General features: G+C 25.8%; 2 protein-coding genes across 4 annotated transcripts; both read right to left on the bottom strand.

Annotated features, from left to right (window-relative positions):
• Positions 1–221: 221 nt before the first annotated feature.
• On the bottom strand, positions 222–8,195 carry LOC126851949 (nuclear pore complex protein Nup155). 2 transcript variants are annotated; one of them, XM_050596311.1, is made up of 27 exons: positions 8,078–8,195; positions 7,495–7,648; positions 7,272–7,409; positions 7,059–7,155; positions 6,798–6,961; positions 6,573–6,706; positions 6,219–6,484; positions 5,902–6,152; positions 5,563–5,816; positions 5,286–5,459; positions 5,043–5,145; positions 4,737–4,948; positions 4,281–4,378; positions 3,926–4,115; positions 3,734–3,828; positions 3,577–3,673; positions 3,422–3,499; positions 3,156–3,352; positions 2,914–3,061; positions 2,602–2,837; positions 2,384–2,531; positions 2,063–2,161; positions 1,862–1,982; positions 1,670–1,780; positions 1,433–1,553; positions 1,239–1,361; positions 222–1,002 (listed from the first exon to the last, which is right to left on the bottom strand). In XM_050596311.1, the coding sequence occupies exons 2-27, from the start codon at positions 7,631–7,633 to the stop codon at positions 867–869; spliced, it is 3,930 nt and encodes a 1,309-aa protein (XP_050452268.1). In that variant the 5' UTR covers positions 7,634–7,648; positions 8,078–8,195; the 3' UTR covers positions 222–866. The 2 variants fall into 2 exon arrangements, with proteins under 2 accessions (XP_050452268.1, XP_050452267.1); XM_050596310.1 differs by having other exon boundaries at positions 223–1,002; positions 4,737–4,951.
• Positions 8,196–10,335: 2,140 nt separating this feature from the next.
• On the bottom strand, positions 10,336–16,513 carry LOC126851957 (eukaryotic translation initiation factor 2-alpha kinase-like). 2 transcript variants are annotated; one of them, XR_007687740.1, is made up of 14 exons: positions 16,107–16,512; positions 15,438–15,561; positions 15,126–15,300; positions 14,473–14,626; positions 14,130–14,289; positions 13,781–14,069; positions 13,575–13,691; positions 13,187–13,355; positions 12,986–13,094; positions 12,628–12,836; positions 11,276–12,008; positions 11,038–11,187; positions 10,840–10,958; positions 10,717–10,732 (listed from the first exon to the last, which is right to left on the bottom strand). XR_007687740.1 is itself a non-coding variant. In XM_050596341.1 (13 exons), exons 1-13 carry the CDS (start codon positions 16,250–16,252, stop codon positions 10,490–10,492), a joined length of 2,976 nt encoding a protein of 991 aa, XP_050452298.1. In that variant the 5' UTR covers positions 16,253–16,513; the 3' UTR covers positions 10,336–10,489. The 2 variants fall into 2 exon arrangements, 1 of the variants encoding a protein (XP_050452298.1); XM_050596341.1 differs by having other exon boundaries at positions 10,336–10,732; positions 10,840–11,187; positions 16,107–16,513.
• Positions 16,514–19,114: the final 2,601 nt, after the last annotated feature.

The following is a 19,114-nucleotide window of genomic DNA, read 5'->3' as shown; positions in this document are numbered from 1 at the left end:
TTATATTAAATATTTATATATTTAATTATTTAAAAACAAATTTGTTACAAATGAAATAAAATTCTTATACAAATGTGGCTAGAGATTTTTAAATATTTTAAATAAAATTTTATTTATAGAATTTTTCTCTATTGCATAATTTTTCAGTCTTAAGAGAAAGAATTATTTTGGTTCTTAGCAATTAAAGATTATTCTAGTGCCATATATAATTATTAATATAACTAAAAAGTTATTTACTGAGATAATTTTTTTTATTTTGGAGGTTAAAGATACAGTTTGGCTATGCATATAGAATTATAGAAAGTAATAAAAATTGTCACATTTTATGTTACATTTTATTACTTAGTTTATTGCTTAGACTGGGTCCCTCAATTTAAAACTTATTTGTTAGTTTTTTTATTCTACATAATTTGTGTTTCCATTCTACATATAATCTAGTATATAAACAATTATTTCCCTCTTTCTGCATCTTTACATAAAATTTAAATTTGCATTTTTTTATGATTTAATCTTTTAATCAACTTGACATGTTTTTAATATAAAATGATTGGTAAGTATAAATATATAGATATATTTTTAAATACATAACATAGATGTATGTATTTGTAAATTTTACATAATAACTTGATACAGCATTATTAGAATTTACAACTTTGTGAAAGATTGAACAGTAAAATTGACTGAATAAATTGTATACTTCTTAATAAAGATTCACAAAAGTTGAGCAGTTAATTTATCTAAGTAACATCATATGTATAAATACGTGGTTTTTTTGTTAGAAGAAAGTATTAAATAATTAGAGGTCACAAAGGTTTCTTCTCATGTAAGGTATATCAAAATCTGTATATATATTCATTTTTGTTGTTTCACATACGATTCAATATGCTTTGGATTGATCGCAGATTTGTTATTTCTTTATCAAGATCTCCACCATTAGGTTTACTGAACAGCGTTGTTAAACATTTCGAAATAACATCCTGACATTTTGTTATTATTTTTCTCCTGTAATGAATAAAGTTTTGCTAAAAATCTAGTTTTGTATTAAAATCAAGTTGATTCTTTGATGGTAGTTAAAAACTAAGAATATTCTTTTGCTTTTGTTTAAAATAAGTTATTGTTTGCTTAAGCTTTTGTTTAAAATAAGTTTTTCTTTTTTTAATTTATATAAATCTAAATTTTGGTCTTTAAGAAATTAAGATTAAATATAATCAGTATTGTACATTACCAACGATACTTACCTGATAAAATTATTTGTTATGTTCGAATTTGCTATGAAATAATTTACCAAATTTGCTGTCGATTCGATTAGATGAAATTCGTTGCCTTCATTTAACCAAGTACGAGTATTCTTGCCGATCATTCTAAAGACAAACAATATTTGTTACTTTGCAGTACTAGAACATAAAAATTTGTATTTATATAGTATACTTACTTGTCATAAATATCTAAGAGATCTTCCATTGCTATTCCCAATTCCAAAAACCCAGTTATGATACTAATGTTAGATACTTTATATTTACATGCCTTTATTTCCAATTGTTTCACTAGAAAATCTAAAATGCGTGTGTAAAAAAAATATTAAAAAACACAAGGAGATATATATTAAGAGATATAATATACAAATGACATAAGACTTCAATAAAAAAATAATCAGATATGAAATAATTACCAACTGGAAAACAATGCGGTGATCCAATATATTCTTGGCCAAGTAATTTAATTTTACTCATTAAAATGGTCATTTTATCTTCATTTGAAGGTTCTGTTGCATTTTCTAATTCTATCATAAAAAAGATTTGACAAAATTATTGAGAATTATTGAGAACAATATTGTAAATAAATAAAATATTGCCTTGCATACCATTATCGATTATGTTTGTCCAAATTCCTTTAATTAACATGTCATCTTGATGACCCGAGCAATGAATTATAGCCAATTTGCATTCCCAAAGCTGTAAAGGTTCTGCATATTCTTCATATAACTGTAATTAAAGTTTTACATAAAAATGTTTTTGAAAATATAGATAAAACGTGATATATCTATATACATAAAATTACAAACCTGTGTAATGTCAAGCAATGAAGAATTTAATCTCAATTTTGCATCCGTAACTAACATAGAATCGAATAGATTTTGTTGGTTGCATATAATATCAAGTATCTGTTAATTATTTAAGCAAATATATATGTTAATTAATAATATTCTAATCAATATTTGCTTAGATTTAGAGATAATGAGACAATGATCTTTTGTTATCTCTCTTTTCAAAGATATTTTTCAATAATCATAGATATAAAAAAATCTAAATTATAAAAATATCCTAGCTTGTAGAGATTACTTGAATATATATATAATCATAACTATTGACAGTTTGGAATATACCTGTTGTTGCATCCTAGCTACTTCTAATTTATCTTCTAATTCACGTAAAAAAACTCCAAGATAAGGAGCATATCCAGTTTGATCACTTCGCATGCATACAACCGCTCGTGCTAAATATTCGACTCTCTTTGACAGTGGTATCTCTGACCTGTACGAGATGAACAAAGATTTTTTTATTTTTGCGAAACAAACATACTATCCAAATAATACGTACGTACCCGACTTTGCTAGCTAAGGAATCCAAAATTTTTGCCGCGGCTGCGTGATTTTTGTTCCTCTCGTAAAACTGCCAGAGTAATTCAGGCGCATTAATACGATTAAGGTAAGTTTCCAGCGAAGGTGCAGCGAGTGCAATTAATTCACCATGAAGTCCTCGATCTATCATCCAAGTATAAATACTGGAATGAAGTGTTTCGCAAGGTGCCTGCAGTGCATCGCCAATGATCTCGTGCAACTAAGAAAAAAAGAAGTCTAGTCTAATCTTAAAATATTTTGAATAATTAAAAAAGTGTGTAATGAGCGTTTCTTACTATCTTTTTCGCTGGTGTTACTGTACTAGTTGATGTAGTTTGCAAAGGCGGCCCAGGTTTGCTCGGTATAGTTGGTGTTAAAGGATTAGAGATGCTTTGATGATACAAGTGATCTAACATTGCAGTAAATTCCTTATAAATTTCCGAACTGTAAAAAATATGAAAAAATAGATTAAATTATTAAAATTCTTTACAGCTATTTGCAAAGATATGTACCACCATTGTAACGAGTTAACGAGTACCGTTTTGCAAAAGCCAGATTTCCTTCTTGATCCTCCATAGGTTCGTTGCTTTTGTAATAATGCGAAGCAGCATTATTGGGATCTACTCTTTCTGCACAGCAGATACACAATTCAAGTACTCCCGTGTAAAATTGACATGCCACAAACTGCTGACATACTGCACTCAAATTCAACCTGGGTGCCACCTCTTTACAAAGCTACACATATTTATTAAGTAATATCAAATGTTGGATTATAAATTATGCAAATAACGCATCATAATATACCTTTAAAGCAGCTTTAAGATAACATTCTTTTTCCTCAGGATTTGTGGAATTTTTTGCTTTTAAGAGAATTTCGTTCGCCTAAATTACAAAGATATTTATATATAATATTAATATATACATAAACATTAGCTTGCATGAATTATGTAAAATAATACCTTGGAGCAAACAGCATCTTCAGTTCTGTACAGATTGGGACATACTTCTCTTAATTTTGCGCTTACAGAATCCACTGACGCATTATCGCCAAGATAACTATAACATATTAATCATAAATCATTATAAAATTTGTTAACACCTTTTATTAACTCTTACCTATCAATCAAATGAATAATGAGTAGAGAAGATATCTCATGGCCTATTAAAATCAAATCTCTAAAAGTGGCTGTAGAAAATTGAGCAATCTGATCCTGAAAAATATCAATGTACATCTTAATTAATCTTCTCTATCTTTAAAATAGAAACTAATTTCCTAAGAAAAAAATTTAACTCAAAATAAATAATAACCTTTGATAAACAGCTGATAATGTTATTTAACCGATTCTCGCATAATATCTTCCATAAACCCAAAACCTCACAGGCATGAGTAATGAAAACTTTTAAAGCATCCAACGAGTTTCTTTCTTCTACAATCGGTTCTTGAAAATGACTTTGAATCGTCGTTTCATCTGTTAATGTTCTACTACTTGTGCTTTGTCTAAGGATAAACACACTTAATTTTAATCTCAATTTGTCGAAATAAAATAAAATATTATGCACTCTCTCTCTCTCTCTTTCTTTCTCTCTCTTCCTCCCTCTTCTCTATTATATAGGGATATATAATATGTCAATATATAAAATAATTTTTTAAAATAATACATACTGTTTTGTGATATGCGTATTTTTATTCAAGAAAGATTTTAATGCTTGCAAATGTCCTAAAATCCAAGTTATTTGTGTTGCTGGTATTGTACTGGATATCTAGAAAAAATAATTATAATATTTACAATTTATAAGTTTTATAATTTAATTATGATGCATAAATTAAATTATAATAAATTAAAATATTAAATATTCTAATTTTAAAGATAAAACTAATAGTAATACAAACACGAGTCTACCTTAATTTTTCGAACTAATAAAAACATAAATATATATATATATATATATATATATATATATATATATATATCATATAAACAATAAGCAATAAAATTGATTATAAGAGATATTATAAGAGATATAAGAGATAGTGTTTTTTTAACCAATCTGAGAAATTTTGTAATGTAGAATATATATATATAATAATAATAATTCTTTTCTTGCATTATATACTTACCACATTTTTGTTATTTATCATTTCTTGTTTTATACATCTTATATTCCATATAGGCCGAAGTATTCTTCCTACATACAAATACAATCCGCTATGTTTAGCAGAGAAATGTTGTAAGGCAATATCTGTGGTGCCGAGACCCATTTGTGCGGGTGATCGGAAGGCTTGGGCTCGACAATCGAAGGGTGGCACCCTAGGTGTAGATGTGCGTAAATCTGCTAAATTAAAATTAATTTTTAATATAAATTAAATATTCAGATATGCAACATTTCAATTTTGTATAATATAAATCAATATGTATATATATACCTGGATGTATACTAGAAAAACCATGCATATCAATTGCAGGACCTATTCCAGCTATCCTTTGACTACCATATAGGAAAAATGCACGAGTCGCCCATTCTGACAACTAATGTAATTTTCACGAAATTATTATTAATAATGAAGTGTACAAAATAATGAATATAATAATACAAATTTGCAAAACATATATATACAATTATATATATATATATATAAGTATAAGTAAAAGAAAATAGATTTTTATACCTGAGCATTTTGAGCACTTTCAAGTGTTGCCAAAATTAAGCATGTAGCACAAGCTTGTTCCAGAGACTGCGTTTGAAAATATGCGCGTACTGCTTCAGTATCAGGTCCACGTTGTTCTAAAAGAAGCTGTCTCAGAATATCTACAGGACGTACTTGCATTAAAATTATCGCACCCTGCAATATAATTATCATAAATTAATAATAAGTAATATGTATTACATAAATCTAAAAAATATTTGCCTATTTTGTGTACATATATATATTTGTGTAAACACACCTGTGCTGTTAAAAATATAAATTTTCTTGGTGGTTCCATGTGTTGACGCACTAAAAGTGGAGGTTCACCTTGAGTGGTGCTTTGTTTTTCTATATGTATAGCTGAATCTCTTATAATCTCTTCCATAGCCCAAGCTGGGCTATCAAGAGGCAAGATACTCTGAGTTTCAGCCAAATAATTTGTAAATGGATAAGCGTCATTACTTAAACACCATGCAGTTTCCGTGTCACCACCGCAAACAAGAATAAGAGTTCCTAAAAAAAAACATTCAAACTAGTCATTTCTAACATCTTATTTCTAATGTATTTATTCATAATGTATTATGAATAAACAATTTACCTTTTCGATAATATGCCATTTGCACTTTGCGTGGTCTCATTACTGGAGCATTTGCAGCATAGCCTGGTGGTAACCTAACGTGTATTAATTGTAAACCTTGTGGTCTACTTGAAGGATTTGTAACTGAAGTGCAACTGAAGTAAAAACGAGTTCCAGTCGCTGCAACAACGACTAAATTTAAATGTACCGATTCGGATTCCGTTATCGCCGATATGCTTACGAGAGGTCGGAAGTTGTTACTGTCTAAAGTTCTGAAAGAGAAAGATTGTGTTATATAATTTCATTATTTATGTAATATTACAAGAAATATTACTTACTTAACAACATTAACAGCAATTTGTACCAAAGATGCTTGAGATAATGATGTGATTCTAGATGCACCACCACTATTAATATCCCAAACTGTAATTGTACCTCTATCACCTAAAGTGTATAAAATATTTCGCGAATCGTCCACAGATATCTGTATTATAGCTTCTTCTTCTGACAATGCCATAGTAACAAATGAAGGTATTAGAAATGATAATGGACCTTCTGAATGATTTATTTTTTTACATCGTTTACCGAACCAGCTGCTCTCTGCCTAAATGCACAAAAAAAATTAAAATAAAAATGCAATATAATGCGTCGATCTTTACAAAATGTCAGTATTAAAAGTTTAAAGGTCCAACCTGATAATATATTTCAAATAGTGAACCATTTCTACCACCGAGAAAGATTCTACCACTATTAGTATTAGCAATTGTAGTAATTCCTACTCCATCAGTAGTAACAGTGAAAATTGGTTCTGGAACTAACTGTACTTCTGTGGATATATAAATAAAACCAATGATATATATACTTAATACAATTCATAAGATGTATAAAAAAATAAACAGAATTTTAATAAATTATACCTTTTGTTTCATCAAGTATTGTAACACCAAGAATAGTTATTTCTACTGTTGTTGTAAGAATTAATAAGTACTTGACATAACTCTGGAAGATATCTGCCTTGGGTTTTACTAAGCCTACGCTTATAATAGTTTCATTTAAACCATCAAAGTAAGCAACATCAGACCTATTTTACATAAAAAATTTTATTTATATACATTTCAGTTTTGCATATAAATTTATGAATTTACATATTAATACAATAAAATTTAGAATATGCTTACTCATTTTCATAGGACCATAGATAAATATCACTGTCAATTGTGAGCCATGCTTTCGAAATTTCTGTAAAAAGACCCATCATGCAATGGCATTGCATATCTATATTTTTTTTGTTAAGAAATAAATAAGAAAAAGAATATTTAAATTTACATTTATATAAAATTATCTGTTTAAAGTAAAATAAAATATTTGTTTTGCATATTTAGAAAGGATACGACCAAAATGCTCCATTACTTCTGAAGGCAAAGGAATTTTACTATGTATTTTCATTTGATTAATACTTGTTAAGCATATCGATGCACCATTTAAATTAGGATAATCATGATCATCAAGGCCACTAACAGTTGGTCCACCTATGAGATATATCCAATCACAGTTAGTCAAAATTTTTATTGTTATTTAGAACTATAGTTTTTTTTTTAAAGATATATAATTTACCTTGCACATTGTATCGCATAAGATTAATTAAAGATGGAAAGTTACTGTCTGCAATAATATGCTTATCTACCATTTTTCCAGCCATCTCTAAAGAGTCTAAATATATTTTTAATGGCTCCATTTCTGTAATATTTATCATTTGCTAAATGTATTACTGAAAAAAAGAACAAATATATAAATATATAAAAATCATATAAATCGCAATAGTGCAAATATATAATAAAAGCATACAAAATTGAAAAAATTGAAAAAATAAACACTTTTTTACCTCTGAATCTAGTAAATAATAAAAAAGAAAATGTTACTGATGTTTTTGATGTTTGAAGAAAAAACAAGATAAAAATCAAGAAAGTATAAAAATTAAGAAAATATAAAAATAAAGAAAAAAATTAGAAATAAAATAATATATATATAGGCATGATGACAAATAAAATTGTTTACAGAAAAAAAAAAACTACAAAGTAGGTTAGGTTAGATTGGAGAACATATACATATCTAAACGAAAAAATATTAAAATCATTAAAATAATGTATTTTTTTTAAGTAAAAAAATATGCTAAATTAATATATATAATTATACGTACTCAATGAACTTATTATAATTATTTGAGGAATTGAAACACGTCGGACATACAATTACGATCACGCCTATTCGCGCCAGACTTGGCCAGACCGGCATTACCGGCATTACCGGCATCATCGACATCAAGCATCAAGTCAAATAATTCAGGCCAGCTGTTAAAAATATTAAAGAAGTAATTTAAGAGCTTTAATTTTTGCATTGTTTTTTTAATAAAGAAGAATTTGAAGAAATGAAAAAAATTGCCTATATATAATGCAATATAAATTTATATATGAAAAGAGGGAAATTATATTATTCTTCATATTTTTACACATTTTAAAGACAACTAGAGTCGGAGAGTTTGTTAAAATTTAAATGCGTATAATTGTATTAAATACTCTTTTTTACGTAATTTTTAAGGAAAAATATTAATTTTCGATACTTTGTACCGCGTCTATTTGTATAATGACTTCAAGCGATTTTGAATTCTCGCGCTAAATTGTTGAGAAAGCAGTTTGGTAGATTTCATACGACCTCATCGAATTGATTGGTTAATTGACTAGAAGCAAAAACTTCGATTCGACGAGTATAGCGCGCCCATAAATCCACCAATGGCGATTGAGTACATCCGCAAATTACTAGAGAAGCTACTGAGAAGCTTGACCAATCAGAATAAGGAAATTTTGGCGCCTTTTATTCCGATTGATTCAACATGCTACGTACCATACATACAATTATTATCATTATGAATAAAATTTATATTTTTTTCTATATACACTTGTGAAGGTAAAATGTACATATAAATGTACATATGTACATATAAAAAATATATAAATTAATTATCGTTATTATTATGTATGTACATATAAAAAAAAGATTTTCACATAATATATAAAGAGAAATTATATAGTAAATACAATGTTTTTTTACAATTTTAAATTTAAAAAATATTCTTAATTCACTTTTTGTTAACTTTATAAAGTACAGTTACATGTAATTATTAACAAATTAGTAATTATACATTACATTATATATTTTTGACAAATAATATTTAAGGAAAAATAAATTTTTATTATTTAATATTCATATATTAAGAAAATAATATATTATATACTTTTAATAGATATTAGAGAATAAAAATTAATTTCTTTCATATAATATAAAAATTCATCTCTTTAATACAATTAATATGATTGACATATATGATTGATATTTTTTTATGGTTTTTAAAAACTTATTTAATAAAATATAATATAATAAAAAATTAGTTGTTATTCAAAAGTTGCCATTTTAAAATTTATATGTTGTACTATGTAAATAAATATAATAGCAAATTAATGTAAACAATATATTAAATAAATCAAATAAATTATAATTATATAATTATAAATGTAAAAATCAATTTTTTTTCTTTTTCCAAAAAATGTATTTTATGAAGGAAAAGGGGACATTAATTCTTTTTTTTCCTATTTATATATTTATATATTTATATACAATATTTTCATATAACGTGATGCCACAGACTTCTATATATTATATATAGAAAATAATAATGTCTACTCCCTAGCGAAACATGGAAAACCTGGAAGCTTCAGTCTCTTTTTTTTGTACTGGGAAAATCAGGGAATTTTCATAAAATTTGATGGAGACCCAGAAAATTAAAAAAAATTCTCTTTTTGATAATTTTGTTCTTATACTGTGTCTGTATTGTAAGCAGTAGATAATCTGTCAATAAGTCAAGTTGTGAATTGTTTAAAATATTTTAAATATATATCTGTCTCTTCATATATATTCAATGTCTTAACAAAATATTGAATATGCAGTACACATTGCATGTTCTTTATTTTAATTTTTAGTAATAATATAAAATCAAAAAGATTATTTAAAAATTAGTTAAAAATTTTTATCTTAATGAAAACTATTCAGTTTATTTCTCAGTATATTTATAAATCTAGTACATGAAACTTAAGTGACTTTGAATTTTTCTTGTATAAATGTAAAACATTAGAAAATGTGTACTATTAAAAAAAATATATTTTAGAAAATTGTACTAAAAAATCTTTAAAATATTCTTGTTACTTGGAATTTTAAACAAACATCTGGAAGATCAGGAAATTTGTAGGAAATTTCTTACAAGATTTATGTAAATACCTTGTAATTTATTTACAAATAATATTATATAAATAGACACTATAATATTATATATTATGTATTATATTATATACAATATTATATATTATATATAATATTATATATTATATATATTCTACATATTATCAATAATTAATATATAGAAGTCTGTGCGTGATGCACACATTCATGCAATACCAAATCTTTTATACAATTGTATAACATTATTTGATTTTATATAAATATGGATAAATTATTGAAAAAATAATAATAAATAATCTTTTACTTAATAATAATTAGAATGTCAAAAATATATATAACCTGCATTTTTTTCTTGAATTATATTTTCTGATGATTCGTTGTTACTATTACTGCTACTCATAGAGCAATTTCTAATCAATTGTGGCAATTCAAAATGACACCTTGAATCTATATCTATATTAAATCCGGCTGTTTCATAATTTTGCAAGGGTAGCCTTGCTTTAATACCAAAAGTTGTAGGTCGTTTAGCAGGATCTTCATCTAACATCATATTAAGCAAATTGTACTGTAACAGATAAAGTTAGATTTATTATATTTCAGTTGTAATACAGCACATATGTGCAGATTTATTAATCTTATAATAAAATTAATATGTTCACTTGACTGTCTTACCTCAGCAGAATAATTCTCTGCAAAGCTTTCCGGAAAAATAGATTTTTTCAAATTTGAAAGTGCAACTATTCTTTCCATATCAGTAAAAAATGGTATAAGAAGCTCAAAGAAAATTATTCCTAAAGAATAAATATCTACTTTGTAATTGTACATTTGGCCATTAATTTGTTCTGGTGACATATACAAGTGTGTACCAACACGTGCAGTATGTATTTTATTTTTTAAAGAGATATTCTCATTCTCGGCTGAAGGTGTATGAGCGCCATCACAGTTCTCAGTCATTGCCGTTACAAGGCCAAAATCGCCAATCTTTATTTTATCATCATAAGCAAAAAATATATTTGATGGCTATAAAAAAAGGAATTTTTTACTACAAAATAGAACATTATATTAAATAGAAAATTTATATCACCCATATCTCAGGTTAAAGTATTACCTTTAAATCTCGATGAATTAACCCTTGCAAATGCACATATTCCACAGCATCTAATATTTGCTGAAAAATATTTAATACTCGAACGGAATCTCTTGTTGATGTATGCCTTAGCCATTCCCTGAGACTGAGTCTTTGGCACAGTTGCATTTGTATATATAGGAACATTTTTGCTGATTTGTGATTATTCGGTTTATTATATAAATTTAAAGAAAAAGACTTTTGACGTTTATGTTCTTTCTTTTCTACCACAATATTATTATCAGTCTCCTCAAATATAATACTTTCGGAATGATCGGTATAATTCATATTTGGCAATTCTTTTTCAGGTTCATTACTTGAAGAAGATATGTTTGAACTATCAGTACTACAATCATTAGTAATTGCATCATTATCATAATGCTTCTCATCTGACTTTTCAAATACAACAAATGAACTGTCGTCCACATCTACATTATTTAATTTAAAAGCTTCATAGGCGCTATCTATAGAAGAAGAATCAATTTGAGAAATATCAATGCATATAGAATCATTAGGTTTTGTTTCAGTCTGTGTTACTTCCGAAGGGAATGCAGAAGACGAAAATTTTAGCTTATTAATCCATTGTTGATCATGTTCCTCTTGCCATCCAGTAGGAGGACATTCCAGCCAAGCATTAAAGTATCTTACAATATTATGATGATCTAATTTAGCTAATGCTTTTACTTCCCTCATTACACGCTCTCTTGAATCTTGGCTGAAATGCAACATTTCTTTTATAAAATTCTTGCTTAATTAAAATTCTACTCTTATGAATGTATTTTATCTATAAATGCAATTAGGTGCTAACTGTGCACTCTACAAATTTAAAAGAATTATTAGAAAATAATAAAATAAATTTATAATTTTAAGCAAAACATGTTGCTAAGTACATCAATATAATAAAAAAACGCACAATTATTTGATAAAATGTTATCAGAAATAAAATTATTATAACATAATTAATATAATTGTGCAAAGTTGAAAACATTTATAAATTATAACATTTTAGACATTTACAAAAATATATTAAAATTTTTTTGTTTTATAATATTTATATTTTCAAAAATTAATTATTCATTTATATGCTTAATATTCTCTGTTTGGTTTTCTTATATTAATAATTATTATTTAATAATAGATTATTTAATAATTGATATTTTTATATATTTTATTAATCATATTTAAATATTTTTTATATTTATTTAAATTTATATACCGAAAAGATCTCAAAAAGTTAGTCTCAAAGAAAAATACAAAAAATTCTTTGCACTATTTAAATTCCATTTAATAATATGTGCTTATAGCAAAAAAAAAATAATTTATTCAGAACTGACCTATTTGGCAAAGCAATTCTCTTGATAGCATAATTGCAATCATCAATTTTATTTTTGGCCTCAAAGACAACACCATAGCCTCCCATTCCCAAGCAATCAACTGGCTCAAAATCCGTTAAATAACGCGATTTAAAGTTACTCACATTCTCGTCGCCATCGTTAACTGAATCATTTCTTTTCGTTTCTACATGTCTTTCTACTATTAAAGGCTGAAATGTAATACTTATTTTAAATAATTTTAAATAAAACAAAGAGAAAATACAGATCAAATAAAAAAAATAAAATATCAAAATAAAAAAAAGATAACAAAAGGATTTAATTAATTCTACATTTGGTAAAAGATTACAGGTTTACTTACCGGAAGTATAGCATCCTTAGTAGCAGCTGTCGTTGCACTTAAGAAATGTTGTGTTAGCATAAAATTCAACAAAATGGCAGTTGTAATTGATATTATTAAAACTTCTTTCCTAGTAATAACGTAATATTAAGTTGTAAATTGTCATTTTGTATATATATATGTGAGTACAAAAAATTAGAATTTAAAAAAAAAAGAATTTACCACCAATACCAAAGTGATACTATAATAATTTGAACAGGTGTATTGGTCTCCTCTTCGATTATATGTTCTTTCATGTTAGGGTTACTATTATTCTTTGTAATATTATCCTTAACATTACATTGTTCATTGTCAATAAATTGGTCTGTTGAATACAGAAAAAATCCATCACCTACAAACAAAAAGTACACAATCATAAATCTGTCTAAATCTATAATTATTCTAATTAAATTTTTTATTAAATATATTTTTATTATATATTTAGTATTTATTATATATTTTTATTAAATATTTTATTATTTTTATATAACTACATTTAATTATAATTATATTTATACAGTCACACATCAATAATTTTTAAGATATTGATATATCTCAATGTCTTATTTACCATTAATATATTCTGAATTATATAACACAGATAATGCAGTTGTCTTGTATTCATTTGTCTCAACAGAAACTTCATAATTGTTATTGTTATTCGGCAATTTAATCGTAAGAGCTGTAACTGAAATTATATTTTGTATATAGGCATTAATAGTAAATATTATTTTTGTAAATGTAAAAATGAAATAAGTTAAATGTTAATTTACATACCATGTGCTGGACGTGGTTGCCAGATATATTTCTTATTTATGACATTCTTAGAAGACAAATCTAATGAATTTTCAAGAATGGGATTTTCTTGCACATATAATTGTCTTTCATGCATACCTAAATATAAACTTGAACTTGTAGGATATGCAGATCTCCAGATCCATTGGGAATCATTAAATAAATTAATTTGTTTCAAATAATTAATTTGTTGCTTGTCTTCTAAATTTTCTTGATTTGTAAAAGTATTGGATGTGTCTTCGTGCCATATTGAAACAATTGGAACATCAAACTAATAAAAATAAAATCCTTTTATCATTTTACACAAAAAAATTACAATTATTATACTAACCTGATTTTGCCATAATATAACAGTAGGATTATTCTTATTAAGAGCCCAAATCAAACCTTTTGAAATAACCGCTTTGATTTCTATATCTGGCACCGTATTAAGGCAATCATTTACATGACGATGTAACTTTAGATTAAATTGTCCAACACTGAAGTTCCATCTTTAATCAATAATATTATTTTGTTAGCTATTAATATATATTCTGTTATTCTATATATATTCTATATATATTTTGTATATATTCTATTATTCTATACATATTCTATATATATGCTATTTTGTTATTAAATATATCATTGTGTATATAATGAAAGAACATATAACATAATTTACTTCAATTTACCTTTCATTACCTGTATGAGCTTCTATAGCTCGTATAGTTTGCTGAAGACGACGAATAATAAGTACATCATGTTCAATATGTCCTTCCAGGTCTGTATTCTTACATTCCTTAACTTTACATTCATATAAAATTCTTCCTGTGCTGGATGATACACCTATTATAGAGAATTTATTATTTATATAATATCAACAATAAATTTTTAAATATGCAAAATATAGAATATAGTTTTTCAAAAATTAATTATAAATTTTTGTTGATAAATATCAAAAGTTTTATGTTAATTATATACAAGATTTGTAAAAACTATACTTGTGTTATCAAAGTTTGTTAGATCAATTTAAAATAATTTTTTTTTTTATAATATAGTTGAGGATAAGATTTTCCACAATTTTCCACAATCTTTAACCACATATATCTTCATAACTGTATCTTAAATTAAAATTTTATTAGAAAATTAAGCTTATTTAATTAAGCAAATTTTTTTTTTTAAAACTTAGTTGTCTAAAAGTTTCTTATATTTTTAATTACACAAAAATTATGTATGTTTTAATATATTTATTAAGAAAAAAACAATTTTAGATTGTGTGATCAAATAAAATAATATATCTAATAAGAAATTAAAGTATCTAATTTGTTTATATGACAAAACTTACCATAAGTATGTAGATTTTTACCACCTGAGAAATCTAAATCATCGGAATAATGAAATGATGAATACAATAATCGATCAGCTGATATTGGCAATGATTCTAAAATATTTCCATCAAATTTATACAAGCCACCACTCAAAGATGGGATGAAACGTACTAGTTGTCCATTATCATTAAGCTGTAAATTAATATTTGATCTTGAGTTATCAATGTCTGCTTTGTTTTAGAAAATAATTATTTAAGAAACTATTGAAAAATAGGTAACAGAAATTTGTGATATCCAATATTAATAGATATTTGTATAAATTTGATTACTTCTATGTTATGTATACTGGACGACAACATTGGTCCATCATTAAAATCCAAAGTCCACTGCTTTTGCCCATCATTACCATCAAGTGCGGATATCTTCCCATCTAATGTACTGACAAATATCAGACTGGCAAAATAATATATATTTTTTATAAATATTCACAAACATAAAATGAAATAAATAAAATATTAAAATATTAAAACTATATATAAATAATTAATATTCACTATTCTATTTTGACATTCTACTCAATATTTTGGTTCTCTACTTGTCAATCATTATATATAATTTCAAAACTACACTGTAGTAATTAACTTCTATAGGCTTTATTTTTCTCTTTCTCTTAAAAAAGGATTATACAGATATATACAGATTTTAATATTTATTTTAATTATTTTCACATATATTAAAAGTCATATAAATCCTCAAAAGATAATAAAAATGGCTAATAAAGGATTAATAACAAAGGATGGCTAATAAAGGATTAATAAATACTTGATTAAATTTGCGTTTAATTTATCACTCAAAATTAATGTTTATATAAAAAAATAATATAGAAAAACATTATGGAAGAGTATTAAAATTTATCAAGACGAAAAATAATTCGAAAAATATATATCGCTACAATCTATTTGACTGAGAAACAAAAACTCATCAATCGGAGTAACTACCTGCGCCTATTTATCGATGCTTGGCTGCATAAAGTTAGCTGTCCCGTCTCAGCAATAGTCTCGACAGCGAAAACGAGAAAATACGTGGTTATGAATACCACCCAATAATAAAAACATATCTTTTGCCATACACGTGAGCGAGACATCTTCTATGTACAAAATTGGCCAGAATTTGTAAATAGCATCCTGATGTGAATGTATGTTATAGTGATATATATGTCAAGTATTATCCAGTTTTATCACAACGTCTGATTATTACGGAGTCGATTGATAAGTATTCGTGTAACACACACACACATATACACAAATGTATACATGCTTGGCCATACTTGCAAATTACGAGTCCATGATTTACCGATTATTCCAAGAGAAGTCTTCATATGAAATATTATTAATATTGTAAGCATATCATTTGATGTATGTATGTATGTAAAACTTTGTGGGATCACGTGGGATATATTGATTGGCTAAAACTTTTGAAATATTCTCTATCCAATCGGTGCATTGGACAAATTCGTACGTGAAACATGATATTATCCTAAAGCCCGAATCACACTGCATTGAAGATTGAGATTGAAGATTCAAGATTGAATCTTCACCAATCAGGATACAGGAAATTTGTGAGTCTCTTTTGTTAGTAAGAAATATGATTGCATAGGGATTTCAGTTTATTATCTCTCTTTGCGTCACATTTTTATATTGACAATTCCATTCATACGCGTTCATAAAATTTTTATTATTTTGACAATATATTATAAATATTTAAAAAAATCATTTTGTACTTTCTATTTCAACATTTCTATTACGACATTTTCCATTATAATATAAGATCTTATTAGATTGCAATTCAAAGGAAATAAAAATTTATAGAATATTATCATTTTGTAGGAGACAGTGTGATATCATTTGTAAAATATTATGAAATGCGTGCATAAAAATCTATGTACGAAAGTATCGAAAATAATTTAGACTAAATATTATAAATATTATAAAAGAAATAATTATCGCTCAAAAAGAGAAAAAGAAAGAAAGAAAGAGAGAGAGAGAGAGAGAGAGAGAGAGAGAGAAAGAGAGAGGGAGGGAAAATCCTAACAAAACTCAATTTTTTCACGTTTTCTTTCGATGATGGGCATATACTCTGTCAGGTTGTCATATGAAAAAGAGCGATATTTTTTTCAATATTAATTTTATCATAAAAATGAGAAAAGTATCTTTTACATCTCGTAGGGTACTATCCAAAATTCTAAACAAAAAGTCGAACTTGCGAAAAGATTTATCTCTCTCGACACTTGTGCAAATTGTGATTTCCAAAACAAGAGATCTATTATAATATTATTATCTTTTCCTATAATTTGAATAATGTTTGTTCAATTTTGAAGGAGTTTTAATCATCAACAGCGTTAATAAATAATTTATGAATTACTCACCGCATATCGTTGGTCTTGCTCAAACTTCCTTTTCCAATCTTGCTCATCCATCATTGTTGTTTTTTATGGCACTCACACTCACTCACGAAAACACGATTAATCATCATACAAGATAAGCACTTTATTATACATACGAGAGAAAGAGAAAGAGAGAAAGAGTAACACGAAAAAAATAATCCTCAAAGTTTATATGAAGCCAAAATCATACGCTACTCGAATGCTATCTCTTTTGTTGATATATTGTATATAGATATAATATGCGTATAATAATATAAATTGTAAATCGAAAGATTAAAGTAATGAAAAATCATTATATAGCAATCCTTTAATAATTAATTTATGTTTGCATTTTAAGACAATTTGAAGTGTTGGAATATATTTAATTCAGAGCATTATTAGCTAAAAAATTATTATAGTTATAATAAGGATCGATAATCGAAGAACTTTGTAATAAAATTTATAATTTTTATCCTGCCGCGTTTTACTTGTAATAATGAATGTAATAATATTTATCATAACATTAATCGCAATACAATTTTGTATCATTTATATAAAAAAAAAATAATCAACTAATTTTTAATTATCATAACGAATTTAATTACCGATACCTAATCGCGATCGTATTTAGGAATATATTTTACATATATTTTTACATATAAATATATATATATATATATATATATATATGCAAAATATTAAATTATTTACAAGTATTTTAAATTATAGATAAATTATTTATTAAACGCGTGATGTATTACGGAACCTTTCGTTATGCTAATTACTCGATTCTGCGATTTGATTACTTTATGTGTATTCTCAATACGAATTATATTTAAATCGTCGAAAAGTCGAATGATAAAGCATTGGACAAAATATTTTTAAATTTAAATATTGATAGAAAAATAATTATTGCTCATAAAAATTGTAATAAAATAATTTATAATTTTATTTCCTGTCATCTCGATTCTATATTAGTTGATTAAAGATTAAATGATTATGTTACGCGAAATACGCGTTTCAAGATTTATCATCATGATATAGTTATTATTTAACGTATATAAAAGATAATTAATAGTTAATCGTATTAATTATAGCAAATTATTTCCTAATACTTTTCGCGGCCGCGATTAGGAAAAGAATTTGATGGAGCGTCTCGTATTAGTACTTTCTTGCTCGAGTGTTACCGCGTGAATGATAACAAATAAATAAGAAAGGAATTTGAGCGTCTCTCACTATTACAGTTATTGTGTTGCCATTCGAATGATAACAAGGCCGTAACAGGTAAACGTAAATAATAGAACGCTAATGTTTACACTGTCAAGGCCGGTACCATATATTTATTGATAATTCGCCGCCATAATTTTTTACGTATTATATCATGTGTACACGGAATATTAATAAAATATAAAATAATTAATAAAAATAATTAATAAAAAATAAAATATAAAACCTACAATATTGTTAAGTATATTGCAAAATATTTTTCTATTTTAAATTGTAAATTAATTATTTATTAAACGATTGATATATCATGAAACCTTATTTCGTAATGCTAATTACTCAATTTGATTGTTTAATTAT

Source organism: Cataglyphis hispanica, chromosome 9 (assembly GCF_021464435.1).
Source record: "Cataglyphis hispanica isolate Lineage 1 chromosome 9, ULB_Chis1_1.0, whole genome shotgun sequence".
NCBI lineage: Eukaryota > Metazoa > Arthropoda > Insecta > Hymenoptera > Formicidae > Cataglyphis > Cataglyphis hispanica.
The sequence above is the reverse complement of the archived record's forward strand: the minus strand, read 5'-3'. Positions and strand labels throughout refer to the sequence as shown.